Here is a 14,197-nt window from a genome sequence, read left to right as displayed (position 1 = left end):
GCAGTTTCCTCAAAAAAGTATTGATTTCAAGAAGTTTCAGATTTGCGTTTTTTTTTAGTTGACGCTGCTTTTTTCGAAGTTTCTCAATAACCATTTGAGCACAGAATTCGTTTTGGCATCGTCGGATAGAAAATTGAAAATTCGATTCAGTCATAACAACATGAGTGAGGAAATTCGGGTAGTTTTGACCCAGAAAGTGAAATTTTAATCATACGCTTAGGTGCAAGTTTATGCAAAAATTTCAAGTTTTCCGTCACGTTTTTGCTCCCTTCTCGGAAGCAAAATGAGCCAGAACCATTATTTTCACATCATTCCAGAGAGAACTAAATGTCCTTTTTAGAAAGTGAACAATCGATAAGAAAATGTTGACAGTTTTCTGAAACAAGTCTTGATTTTAAGAAGTTTTAGATTTGCGTCTTTTTTTGAGTTCCAAAATGGACTCAAACACGACGCTGCTTTTTTCGAAGTTTCTGAAGAGCCATTTGAACCATAGAATTTGTTTTGGCATCGTTGGATAGAGAATTGAAAACTCGATTCAATCATATCAACATGAGTGAGCAAATTCGATTGGTTTTGACCCAGAAAGCGAAATTTGAATATCATACATTGAGCAGCGGCGGATCCACCTTTCGAGTCAAGGGGGGGTCATTTGGGAGACATTCAGTTTCGTTGTCATGACCCCCATGTCCCCCAGCACCCTCCACCCCTGGATCTGCCATTGCTATCCCATCAAGTTCTTAAGTGACCAAAATTCAAAAAGTCTTCGGCCAAATAACGTTTGTTTGGACGCAAGTAGTAGAGCGCGAAAACTTTCTTGCTACAGGCAAGTTTTAGGCGATATTTTTGGCACAGGTTTGTGGAACTACCTATTCATTTAGATTTTTCTCCCTGGTCTCCCCGATGGCCCGGTATTAATGGCAGCGATTTGTTTCGCAGCCATCCGGTACATTGAAGGCTGGTCAGCTGAGACAATTTTGGGGCGATTTCTACTCGATCGGTGAGCATAAATTGCATGTACAGAAGAGAAAGGACCGTCTGAAGTGGGTCAATAAAGGCGATCTCAAGCAGATGCTTCGGGACATGGTGATTTTTGAATGTATTGAGCGCTTTCACCGCGAAACCGCAAAAGTTGAAGAAGCATCGGAATCTGACAATCAAACGATCACTAATGTTACGCCATCGGCTATTCGAAATCGTAAATTATACATTATTTATGATGTCACGATCAGCAAATGAAGGTGATTTATAATTCTCGTCTGTTTCTTCTTCACTTGCCGTAACGCAATAATTAAAGTGCAGCTCAATCTAGGCGCAATTAGTGGGAACTGTGAACTCTTTCAACATGGGAACCTGAATGGAAAGTTGCGTTTTCACAGCTTTTCTACGTGTGCCAGATGGTGTGATTAATTACTGTGCGAGTGGGAATAAGATGCAAATTTACGGTGACAAATATATTTTTTTTCTAAAAAACATAAAAACTTTATACAAAAACAATTAAATTTGATGTTGTTACGATCACTCGATGTAGATGTTGTGGCTGACAGTCGTTGAGATGCATCATGACCCGTGTTGAGATGGTAATTGCGATGTTAGGTACACTTAATCAGTTCTTTCAGCTGTGGGAGCTTAGTAGGGAGCTCCGTAGCTGCCGGATGGCCTGGAAGGTCCGCTTGGGTAGCCGCTGAAGCCCTGAGCCTGGGAAATCTGGTTGTATTGAGCCACTTGGATGGCTTGCTTGATACCCTCCAGGTCGATTCCCACCACTCTGGTGCTGTAGCTGGGCACTCCGTATTGAGGAGATGGAGCGCCGTATTGGGCGGATGGGGCTCCGTAGGAGGAGCTGATGCCGCCTCCGATGCTGGAACTGGAGGCTGAGTTCTGCTCTTCTTTGAGGAGGATCTGGCGAACTTGCTCAAGAAGAGCGGGGTCGACAGACGCACCTTCGGAGGTCTGGTAGCCGGAAGACACGGCCGTGTAGCCGCCACCGCCTCCGGACAGCCCACCGCCCAGTGAGATGCCGCCCCCGATTGAGCCGCCTCCGCTTGGCCTACTGTAGCTGTAGCCAGAAGGAGGCTCAGCGATAGCCACTGTGGCCAGGGCAAAGGCGAGTACCTTTAAAAAAAATACATATTTTACTTCCTTTATTTGCACAAAAAAGCATCAACGAGTGCATCAATTCTATGAAATTTGGCACAGCTGTTCTTAGAGATCTTGCGTATACACTTTGAAATTTTCAGAGCCACATCTCTTTTGCTTTGGAAGTTATGATTTTTTTTTGCTGAACTGCGCAAATGAGCGTCAGTGTCTAGATATGGGAAATTTTAAACTTAAAAATCAAATTAATGGTGTCTGCTGATTTTCGCGACATTTGGCAACACCATGTATTGATCTCCATGTTATATATTGGCAAAAGTCCAGACTGTGTGCTGGTTTGCAAGTGAAGAATTATCAAAGACCCGACAGCCCCATTGAGAAAAATCCTTTTTTAGGCAAGGGCTCATTTGAAAATTTGTGAAAAATTGGCAACCTGGCTGAATTCACTGAACTTTGGCACAAACATAGAGCGGTTATCACGTTATCAACCTGGAAATTTTCAGATTTGTAGCTGCTGTAGTTGGGAAGTAACCAATTTTTTTAAACTATTCATTACTGTGGGCAGGTTTAATAAATTAGAAACAATTGTGAAATTGCGTATTTTAGTAAAATTTGACAGCAGGGTATGCTCATATATACACTTGATCTGGTTGCAAATCTTCAGGCTTCTGAGATCGCTAGTTTGTAAGTTATGAAAGTTTAAAGAGAGAAAAGCCTTCTTTTCAGATTTGGCCAATTTTAACCGTTTCTAAAAGTTTCATACAATTTTTTAATTTTGTTAATTTTTAAACCCATTTTCCAGTTACACTTTGCCGAAATTTGACAGGAATTCGTGCTGTGGATTGGAAGTTTTGAATTTTCAAATACGGAACTGCACTAATCAAAGAAATATTTTTTTGAAATTTTCCATTTGAAAATGTATAAAAAAATTTACCAGGCTGAATGCAATGAAATTTGGCGCAACTGTTTACTGATCACTCTGTTATAAATTTTGAAAATCACAGACTTCTATCTCTTTTATTTTGGAAGTAACGAAACTTTGAAAGCGCAGTTGTGCTTTACATGGAAATCGTCCTTTTGGTATGAGCTGGTTGAACAATCTGTTAAAACTAAATAAGGCGACTACTCTGGAACTTTGGGATGACCATACAATTTTATACCAGCTTAATTTTTGCAAAATTTCAGCCCTCTGCCTCTTTTGGGTGAAAAATGACGACTGCTCAAAGACAGAACTGAGCTGAGATTCAGTACAAATCGGTATAGGCAAAAATTTGAAAAAATGCTGAAAGACAGCGTGATATATAAATTAATTAAAATTTGAAAGGCTAGTCAAGAGCACTTTTCGTTATAGATTTGCAAAGTTTCCAACTAAAATATGGACAGTTTTTGAAGTTTTAACTGTATAATTAAATTTTTTGTATAAATGAGCAATTTTTAAATGTTCCTAAAATCAATGCGAATCAGTGCAGAACTCAGAGCTTTTGGCACAACTGAATATTGATCCTTATGTTAAAAATGTGGAAATCGCAGACTATTACACCATCTGGTTTGGAAGTAACGAATTTTCCCAGGAAGACTGCGCTATGCAGGAAAACCAGCTTTTTGACATGGGCAGTTTGAAAAATTTATAAAAACTGAATAAGCAGGTTGAATTTCTGGAATTTTGGCTCAAGCAGACAATTTTACTGAAGCTTAACTTTGACAAAACTTTAATCCTCTGTTTCTTCTCCGTTATAAACTAAAAATTTTCAAAAACAGCAACCGATTTATTTATTCATACAAATTGATATAAGCAAAAATTTGAAAATTTCCTGAAAAAAAAACCGTCTGGACAAAATCACTAAAATTCGGATAGCTAATCCAAAGTACCTTTGGTTATAGATTTGCAAAGTTTCCAACTAGAATCTAAACAGATTTGAAAATGACGAGTTTTTGAAGTTCAAACTGCACAAATGCAAAAATAACTTTTTTGATTTTTGCTAGCAATTTTCAAAATCCTCTCAAAATCAATGTGATTTTTTAATTTAATTCAGTTTGATAAAACTTAAAAAGGGACAATTCACAAATTTCCACAACCTCAATGTTTGATACTTTGCAATTTGTTATACACAATGTACCAAATAAAAAGTGCACTGCTAACAACGAAAAACCAATTTTAAATTTAGTTGAAGTACAAAATTTCACAATTTTGCAATTTTACTCGATTTTGCATCATAGACGTAATTAATTTGATTAATTAACATTATTCATTCAACATTAATTCTTAATGATTAATTAAGATTACACTAAAAACCAACGAGAGCCTCAAACACCCACCAAAAAACGATGCTTACGCAAAAACCAGAGCAAATCTAAACAATCGGAAAAAAACTAAAACAATCGGGAAAGCCGAAGGAACTATACAAAATTAATTTTAGGAACCGGCAATCAAAAAACCTAAAAAAGATAAGGAGAAGCAAAAAAATAATAATATCTGGGAGCCAGTAAAGTGCATCTTTACCTGATATGCTGCAAACTTGCAACTAAATCATGATTATCAAGCCATTAGAAATGTTTAAAAAATAACCAATAAAAGCTACTTCAAAGATCTGGGCAAGGCGGCAAATAGCTCTTAACAGTTGCAAATTAATTAAACAACGATGAGAACTGTTGATGTTCATCCGAGACTTTCTCCACTTTGGTTACATAGAAGACTTTCCCATCCATAGTGACATCAGCCCGGAAGCGATTTACCGACAAAGAACTACCGTTTGTTTGTTTTGCCTTTAGCCGCTGGTAGAGAAATGATTTATTATTCCACTTCGCATAATTACCAGCGATGAGAATCAGTTGCACTAGATCTAGCCACTAATATGTGTTATTAGTGGCCATGTCTGCATTGGATGCTTGATGAGGGCTTTCAAGTTGAACTGGGCCGTTTCAACAATCCCCCAGCTCCCAAATGAACAGTGATTTGTAACTAATTTTTAAATAAAAAAAAAAAACGTTGTTGACTTGACTTGGGTTCTGAAGAGAAAAACGAGGCTGAAAAGGTTGAAGACATCAATTGACGCCTGAGTCTGAGACTTTACCAATAATTTAATTTTGAAGTCGTCAGAAAGAAGGAATTTTGCACTAATCAGGAGAAGACTTTTCGCAATTCGCGCCCCAAATTTCAAATCCCCAGCTGTTTTTATTGGAACTAATCGCTATTTCAAGAGTAGCTGCAGACGATAAACAACTAAATTGACTGAAATTGAAAAAATCGGCGTTTGCAAAAAAGATCAGAGAACCCACCTACAAGCCTGCAAGAGAAGAGGTTGGTTCACTTCCAGAAAAAAAATTTACGTTTCCAGCCACGCTCAAGCATATTCAGTGTATTTTTGAAAACCATAATACAATTCGCTGTTCGAGTTGTAAGGGCACGGCTGATAAGTGCAAATAAATCCACACTTATCCAACGTTTTCGATCACAAATTTGCAAAAAGCACTCAATAAACTATCGCCAATTCCCAGTGATTTTAATACAAAAACTCACAAGCAATTTTGACAACTTTTCGCCTCAACATTTTGTTTGAAAATTGGTAAGTTAGCACAACAAAGCAGTATGAGAAGCAAAAAAAAAGTCGACTTACCACGCCAAATGAGTTCATGATGCTTGAGTGATGTCGGGTCTTGTGGTGACTGTACAGTTATTTGGCACTGTCCAAGTTTTATACACACAGCAAAAGAATCGAGGGGGTGGGAATCTGAAGCGCTTCTTCGCAGGATGATGCCATGCGAGTACTTTCACGCATCCGCAGGTCACACACAGCAGAGTCCGGGTGGTTCCTTCTTAAAATTTGGTACATCGAATTATGATTACGACAAAAGAAAAAACTTGTTATTTATTGCCAGAAAATGTGTGGCCCAGACGTTTCGTAAAGTTTAAATTATGTCTGCATGGGTTCGGTAAATTCTGTAACCGGAGCTGGTTGTTTTAAATTTTTTCGTTTAGTGGAAATAGCTTTATTTGGACATGGTGAGGATTTCATTGAACACGCCTTTTACATGTCAGTTACACGGGTTCCAAGCGACAACAGGCCATCAGGGCAGGTGGAATTGTTGCACTCTGAAGTTCTGCAATTTACAAAGTAAATTCGAATTTTTCGCAGAAATGTCGACAAAATTTCGATGGCTTATGGACTGCGCTTTCTGCTAATGCGGTGCAAATTTTGAAACTCTGATCTTTTGGCGTGTAAAAGTTGAGAATTTTCAAAGATAAAACTGCTCGATTGAATGCACGTTGCTGATATGGGCAAGTTGAAAAAAATCCCCAAATGGAACTTGCGCTGCTGTTAATTAGGTAAAAATCACCCAATAATAGAATTTTCTTTTTGCTATTGATATGCAAAAAGCAGATCCTGATCTTTTGGGGGGTGAAACCCACCAATTTTTTTCAAAAAGATATGTGTGTTCAAAACTGGATTCTTCTTAATTAACAAAAATATATAAACGTGCAATGAATTTGAGAAAGTTGTAGATTTTTTAATTCATGGTTTGAATATTTCAAAATGTCGTTGTCTTGAAGTTTCTAAGATGGAAAATTTGATTTTCCAGCGAAGTGCAAGTTTTAATTCTTCCTGAAAACTAAGATGGGGTTGAAATAGAGCGCAGTTTAACTAATCTGACAAATTATTTTTTTCTACGTAAAAATTCAAAATTTTTGACTTTGAGCTAATATGGTTTGGAAGTTACGAATTTTCAAAGGCAGAACCTCGGTGATTCTAAAATCAGCAAACTTTCTAAGGTGTTCAATAAAATTGCAAAACAGTAAACTGAGCACCATCCAGAGCACAAAGTTGTAACTGCTTCCTAAACAGAGCAAATTTACAGCATTAGGAACCTAAAAGCGACAGTGGTTCCCACTAAACTGACAATAACTTCCTCTTTTCATAGAAAAACTGGAAAAATCATCAAGTTTTTCAGATTTTCAGATGGCCATATTCAGCGCAATGAAAATTACAAGTAGAGAAGGAAAGCTCGGTATTTAGCACTTTTAGCTCAAAAAATAACAAATATTTTCACTAAACGCAAGAAAATTGCACCTTTTATTTCTAAAGTGCAACACACTTGGACTGCAATCACTGTTTTTTGTTACGAGATGGAAAAATGTTAAGTGGTCAAAGGACCGAGAAAAATACAATTCTTTCCACCATTTCGGTAGTTTTTTGTCAAATAATCTGAAAAGTTCAATCAATTTGATTATATTTACATTAACCAGAGCATAAAGTAGTAAACGCTTCCAAAGCAGAGCAATTATACAGCGTTTAGAACCTAAAATCGATAATAGTTCCCACTAAACTCACAATAATCGCGGTTTTGATACACAAACTTGAAAAATTATTGATTTTTTCAAATATGGTTTTGTCAAGAGCAGTAAAAGTTGCAGATGGAGGAGGAAACTTGATTGTTGGCGATTTTAGCTGCAAAAATGACAAATATTTCCAATGAGCTCAAGAAAATTGCAACATTTGCTTTCAAAATGAGCCTTCTTGGACTGTAATTGGTATTTCTTTGTCAAGACTTGTAGTCGAATCCACAGAAACTACCAAGAAGAAGGCAATGCTCACATGCGATATTGCAACTAACAAAATTAATGTGTAAATAAATTTGTTAAATTTCAGCCTTTGATCGTTCACAGTTTAGAAATTATTAATGTGGGGCAATATTTGGTCAAATTCCAAAAATTATTAAAAATCACTAATAGCATCAATGTGAGCAAAATTTAGCCCAATTGTACCTTAGTTTTCGAGTTATACATATGCTTTTTTAAGTCCAGAGTTGATGCAGTATAGAAGTTAGAAATTTTTTAAAGGAGGCTTTTGGCACTCGAGAAGAGCAAATATATATATCAACACGTTAACCGATTTAAACATTTAGTGGTACTACACATTAGGCCTCTGGCTATTATCCATAAAAACGTTTTGATTGTATTCTCTTTTTACCGCATAAATATCAATTTTTAAAGATAGAACTATAAAATCGAGAAGTAATATTTCTTGCCATACACATATTTTGTAGAAAAAAATTTATGTCTCATAAAACTTCGACAGAATATAGCAGAATGGTTCACTATGTTTTCAATTAGATACTCGCAAAATTTCAGACTTTGGTCATGTCGAGTTCGAAAGTTATTAATTTTTTAAATTAAGCGGCACAAGGAAAAAAATCACAACAAATGTTTGGCCAGAAATTATTATTTTTAAATATTGTGTGGTTTGAATTAAGAGAAATTTTGCGGTCCCATAACTTCGCTTTCGGGTTATAAATTGGGAAAAATTTTCACGTTTGAAATCAACTGATGTTTTTGGGTAGTTTGATGGGATGGGCAAGGTTTGAGATAACAAAATATCCGAATTTAGCCAAATTTAATACAATGATAAACGTAACTGGCGAGTAAAAAGAAGATAAATTTTATGGTTTTTCGGTTTTCCAGTTTCACATTTTTAAGGGCCGTTTAACCGACAATAACTGCGCTTTTGATAGAGAACCTAGAAAAATCGTCGAGTTTTTCCGATGTGGCTTTATTCAGCACAATAAAAATTGCAACTTGAGGACGAAAGCTCGGTTTTTAGCAGTTTTGGCTCCAACCAAATCGAGATTTTTAGTTACTTCTAAAATTTTTCCATAGCCAAATCGAGATTTTTGATTATTTTCTAAAATTTTTCAATAGCCAAATCGAGATTTTTGACTACTTCTAAAATTTTTCAATAATCAAATCGAGATTTTTAGCTACTTCTAAAATTTTTCAATCGAGATTTTTAACTACTTCTAAAATTTTTCAATAGCCAAATCGAGATTTTTGACTGAAGATGAAAGAATGGGAATATTTCTTGCCATACACATATTTTGTATAAAAACATTTACGTCTCATAAAAATTCGACAGAATTGTTCAGTACGTTTTCAGTTAGATACTCGCAACATTTCAGACTTTAATCATGTCGAGTTAGAAAGTTATTAATTTTTTAAGTTAAGCGGCACAAGGGAAAAAAATCACAACTAATGCCTGGTCAGAAATTATTATTTTTTTATTATTGTGTGGTTTAAATTAAGCGAAATTTTGCGCTCCCATAACTTCGTTTCGGGTTATAAATTAGGAAAAATTTTCACGTTTAAAACCAGCTGATGCTTTCGCAAAATTTTGCTTTGGAAATCTGGTAATTTTTAAACACAGCACTGTTCATTCCAGAAATAATACTTTTTCATATGGACAAGGTTTGAGATAACAAAAAATCCGAATTTGGCCAAATTTAATACAATGATAAACGTAACTGTCGAGTAAAAAGAAGGTAAATTTAACGATTTTCCGGTTTTCCAGTTACCCTTCTTAAATACCGATGGGCATGGCCCAATGGAAGAAGTGCATTTTTCAGATTTTTACAAAAATTGCTTTATAATGAACGTGCTATCAGAACCTTTGGAAATTTCTGTCCAAAATTCAACTTGAGTTGTTATTAATTACCTAAATGAGAAAGTTAGGAAATTTTTAAAATAGAACTGTGCAACCAAGGAATTCTTTTTGACTACTACACTTGTTGTTTTGGGTAACTTTTTTTAAATTAATGGGCTTTTTGATTGGCAACAGATTTTGCACAATGGTAAACTAAGGTTTCGGGTAAATAATTGACAAATTTCAAATTGTAACCTCGTGGAGTTTTTTAGTTACACTTTACTAAAGAAAAGAGTGCACAATTGAAAAAAAGCAATTTTTCGATTCCAAATAAATTTTCAGTGGATTTAAACTTCTGTTTATGTTATAAAATGGCAAAATTTTCTCAAAATCTCACTGAGCTGGAAAGCTAGACATTTCTAAAGCAGTTCTATACAGTCAAACAATTATTTCGACTATACACTTCTTGTATAGGGTAAATTAATTGCAAAAAAATACTGCGTCCTCTAAATTCCCACAAAAGTGACACATATATTCAAAGAAGCCATAGATATTTTGTACATTTCAGACTTTGATCTCTTGGAACTTTTTAGTCACATGTTGGTGAAGAAGCAAGTGCTTAATCGAGAAAAAGCAATTGTCAAATATCTAGAGTTTGTATTTTTTTTAAATGAAGGTTGGGGCAAAACCAAATAAATTTTAGCTCAGCTTTATAGCTGGCTTTCCTTTATCAACTAGCAAAAATCTGAAACATCGATCCTTCTGTTCGAGGAAGTGAGGAACTTTTGAAGAGCGAACTGTTTAATCGAGAAGTAATACTCTGTGTTGGGGCAAAATTAAACTCTTCATTAGTTAATATTTTGTCTGAAATGGGTGAAATTTAGTTGGAAGATAGACCAGACAAAATTTCGAAAATTTCAGTTAGTTATCTTCAGATTTTTTTAGATACAGCTTTGTAAAGGGAGAGTTGCACCATTGAGGAATTGAATTTTTAGCTATCCACATTTCCAAAAAATTTGGAGAATGACAATGTGGTTACAGTTCAAAAAATGCAGTCCACAGCTCAACGTGGCTTTTGGTTACAAATTTCTAAAAGTTGGATTTCTTTAAGTTGAAAAGTAAAAACTGTGCAGCTTCGAACTCCTTAAAAGCCACCTTGAAACCGGAAAAGAATCCCGACTTTCTTAAATTAGGATAGATTGCAAAGTATTTCAGATATTTCCGAGCTTTGAAGAATATTCTCAGTTAAACGGTTAATTTAACTCCGTTGGAGATGACCGTTGTTACCAACGAACAACAAGCCGCTTTTACAATGCAAATCTCTTCTCGTTTCCAACCTACACAACAACTTGTTCCCAAGCCGGCATCAAAATCTCATTGTGTATCAAAGTTGATCGAACATTTCGACCCAGAAAGCGCGCTTATATAAAAACTTTCTTTGAACTTGTACTTGGTGAGGCTGGTTTAAGCAGGTGCCCGATTTCTATAAAATTGCCGCCTAAATGATGCCTTAAATTAAAGTTCAGCTCGCTGTGAAAATTGTGATATGCCATGTTTTACGGAAAAACCACTGTCTTTGCTTACATAACGATTTCCTGGCTATGCGCTTTCTACTATGGTCAATTTTATTGGGCCATCTGCCAACCGATTTGGGAGGGATCGAGGAAGCAGAAGCCTCATAATGACCATAAACGGGAAAATGAAATTGAATTAAGTTTCAGCATCTGATCCATTCTCTTAGGAAGATTTCAAGAAAATCCACTTAATAGTACGTGGGCTTGACCTTTATAACGTTACATGGCCAAACATGTCTACAATACCCTCTATATTCATCAAGACCCTTCACTTTTCTACACCGAAACCCGATAATTGTTCCTAATGCGCGTTGTCGTGACCTTAATATCTAAATCTGGCGGTAAAAAAGTGTCAACAACAGTCTAATGGATCTTCGGTATTTATTTACATAGGAATGTGAAGAAATTGGCCGAAAGTGAAGCGCGACCTCAACAGTAAAACCGAGTGTTTTCGTTTTAATTGTGCAACCTGATGAGCTCTTTAAGCGATAATTCGTTGTGCATCCAAAACTTAAATCATGCCCGCTAATTAACAGCTACTTCCATATTTTCCTAGAAGCTCCAGAAGCAAGCGGGCAAAGTGCAAACAACATTAAAATTTATTAGATTTCGGTTGATTGTAGGTAAATAGAAGTAATTAGGTTGCAAACTGGCGTGCAATCGACGCAACCGTCGTATTATCGGTGTTACAAAACCGAAAATTCCCAGGCAATTTCAAATGGTTCTGTATTTTGCATGGGTATAGTGAGCCGACTAGTTTAACATAGTTTTTCACATCATTGCTTAATATGAGCTGAATTCAATAGGTTTGAACCGGATTGCTCAACGTTTTTCAACCATTGGGTATCTTCAGTATTAGCCAAATACAACTCTAGTCAGTGCGGCCAACAGATGCAGCAATACGTGACAAAAGGTGCGGAGAGGAGACACAACGGGCATTGGGCATTTTTTGAAAATTTCCCAGGACTTTGTCTATGGTCAGAATTATTTGAAATTTGGCACAAATGCAGACGAAAGTTTTCGTTATACGTTTGCAAAGCGTCCAGCTGGGGTCTGTTCTGCTCTACGGACCTGCGAAGTTTCAAGTTCAGACCGTTACACGTTGGGGCTTTACCACTTTTCATAGGAAGAACTTTTTTTAGATTTGGGCAAATTGCAAATTTTTCCAAAAATTCAGGGTTATTTGTAATTTGCGTGGAATTGTTCAAAATTATAACTCGATGGCCTCGTCATAGAGCTGCAAAGTTTCAAGCCTGAGCATTTATACGTTCGGATGTTACAATGTTTGCAAGCCGAACGGCACAAAGCATAACTGTCCAGATTTGGGGATCTTTCAAAGGTTATAAAAAATTGGGAGATCACTAGAAATTGAGGCGATTTTAACTCAAGGTTTCCATTATGGAACTTCGAAATTTTCAACCCTGATCTCTTCAGATTGGAAGCTGACGATTTTTTTATCACAACCACTGCACTAGTGAAGACCACCCATGTTTATAGTTGGGTAAATTTAAAAAAAGTCCAGCAAATCAGTTTTAAATTAAAATTTTCTGAAAATTGGCACTGTTTTAAACCGTGGTTTTCGTTATAGGAGGACAACGTTTCCATCTTCAATCTCTTGAGGTTTAGACTTCACAGATATTCACAGTGAGCAAAGTCCTGCTTTAGTATGGAAAATATGAATTTGTCAGAGGGAGCGGTGTATGGTTTTATTAGGAAATGTGTAGTGCTTTAAGTTTGAAAATTTGCAAAAACTCTTTTCTTCAACCGAATGAAGTGAAACTTTCTTGGCTTGCGACCAAATATATTGACTTTTTTTGGTGAAACTTTCAGATTTTTACATTTCTCAGAACGGAAGTTGTGAATTTGTTTACAGAGCGGTGCAGAGCGGTGCAGAGCTTCATTAAGAAGTCAATGCTCCAAGAAAATTTGTTGAAAGGCACTTTTTAGTCCGAATCGAGTGAAACTTTATTCATTTTACAGAAATGTTTTTATGTGAAACCTTCACGTTTCCTCCTGCGTTAATATGGAAGTTGTCATTGTTTACAGCACGATGTAGGGCTAAATTAAAAAATATATGCTTCGAATTTGAAAAATTATGAGAACTGTTTTCTTTGACCGAATAAAGTGAAGCTTTTTGCAGTTACGACCACATATATTTACTGTTTTATGTAAATCTCTTCAGCGTCTCTCTTCATTAGCATTGAAGATGAGAATTTTTTTAAAGAACGGTGCAGTATTGCTACATTTGGAAATTTCTGTTTCAAACTTGAAAATAGAAACTCTTTTCTTCGCCAGAATAAAGTGAAACTTTCTTCATTTGCGGCCGAATATATTTATTTTTCAATGTAAATCTTTCAAGTTTCTTCAGTTTCAAGTTGTTTCCGCAGAAGAAAGCAGCAAGCAAGAAAGCATAAATTTCCTACTAGCTTAATAGACCGCTCTATTAAAAAATTCATATCTTCCATATCAAAACAGGAAGAAACTTGATAGATCTACGGGGGAAAGTAGATATTAGTGGTAGTAAATGAAGAAAGACTAACTTGATTCGAAGGAAGAACGCAGTTTCAGCAACATTTTCAAATTTGAAGTAAAACTTCTATCGGTTTACGCTGTTGAAAACCGTGGGGTTCTATGGGAAGACAAAGTTTCCAGCTTCGATCTCGCCCGGTTTAGATTTTCCGAATTTTTACATTTAGAACTGCACAATTTAGAGCGTAACATTTCACCGGTGGAAAAATTTTAAAAATTCCAGAAAACCGGTCTCAAAGCCAAATCTACCGAAAATCTATAGTTTAGCAAAGTGCGGACTTCCTTGTACAGTTGCAAAGTTTCTACCGTTGATCTCTTCAGGTTTGGAGTTTAAAGATTTTTGCAATCAGAGCTGCACATTTGAAAAGCATCATTTTTCACCGTTGGACAAATTTGAAAAATTGCAGAAAATCAGTCTCACTGAGAAGAGAACCATGAAAATTGGATCATTTGTTGATCGATATATTAGCTATCGAATTGCAAAATTTCTACCTTTGATCTCTTAAACTTCGGATTTGACGATTTTTTGCACCAGATCTGCACAATTAAAAAAACCATCAGTTTTCACAGCTGAGTAAATTTAAAACA

General features: G+C 36.0%; 1 protein-coding gene across 1 annotated transcript; it reads right to left on the bottom strand.

Moving 5' to 3' along the window:
• Nucleotides 1-1,436: 1,436 nt before the first annotated feature.
• On the bottom strand, nucleotides 1,437-5,813 carry LOC109543232 (zinc finger protein 503). The gene is made up of 2 exons (XM_048670777.1): nucleotides 5,709-5,813; nucleotides 1,437-2,112 (listed from the first exon to the last, which is right to left on the bottom strand). Exons 1-2 carry the CDS (start codon nucleotides 5,724-5,726, stop codon nucleotides 1,627-1,629), a joined length of 504 nt encoding a protein of 167 aa, XP_048526734.1. The 5' UTR covers nucleotides 5,727-5,813; the 3' UTR covers nucleotides 1,437-1,626.
• Nucleotides 5,814-14,197: the final 8,384 nt, after the last annotated feature.

This window comes from Dendroctonus ponderosae, unplaced genomic scaffold, assembly GCF_020466585.1.
Source record: "Dendroctonus ponderosae isolate FM_Combo_2020 unplaced genomic scaffold, Dpon_F_20191213v2 Dpon_F_20191213_1, whole genome shotgun sequence".
NCBI lineage: Eukaryota > Metazoa > Arthropoda > Insecta > Coleoptera > Curculionidae > Dendroctonus > Dendroctonus ponderosae.
Note: the sequence above shows the minus strand (reverse complement) of the source record. Positions and strands in the feature narration are given on the sequence as shown.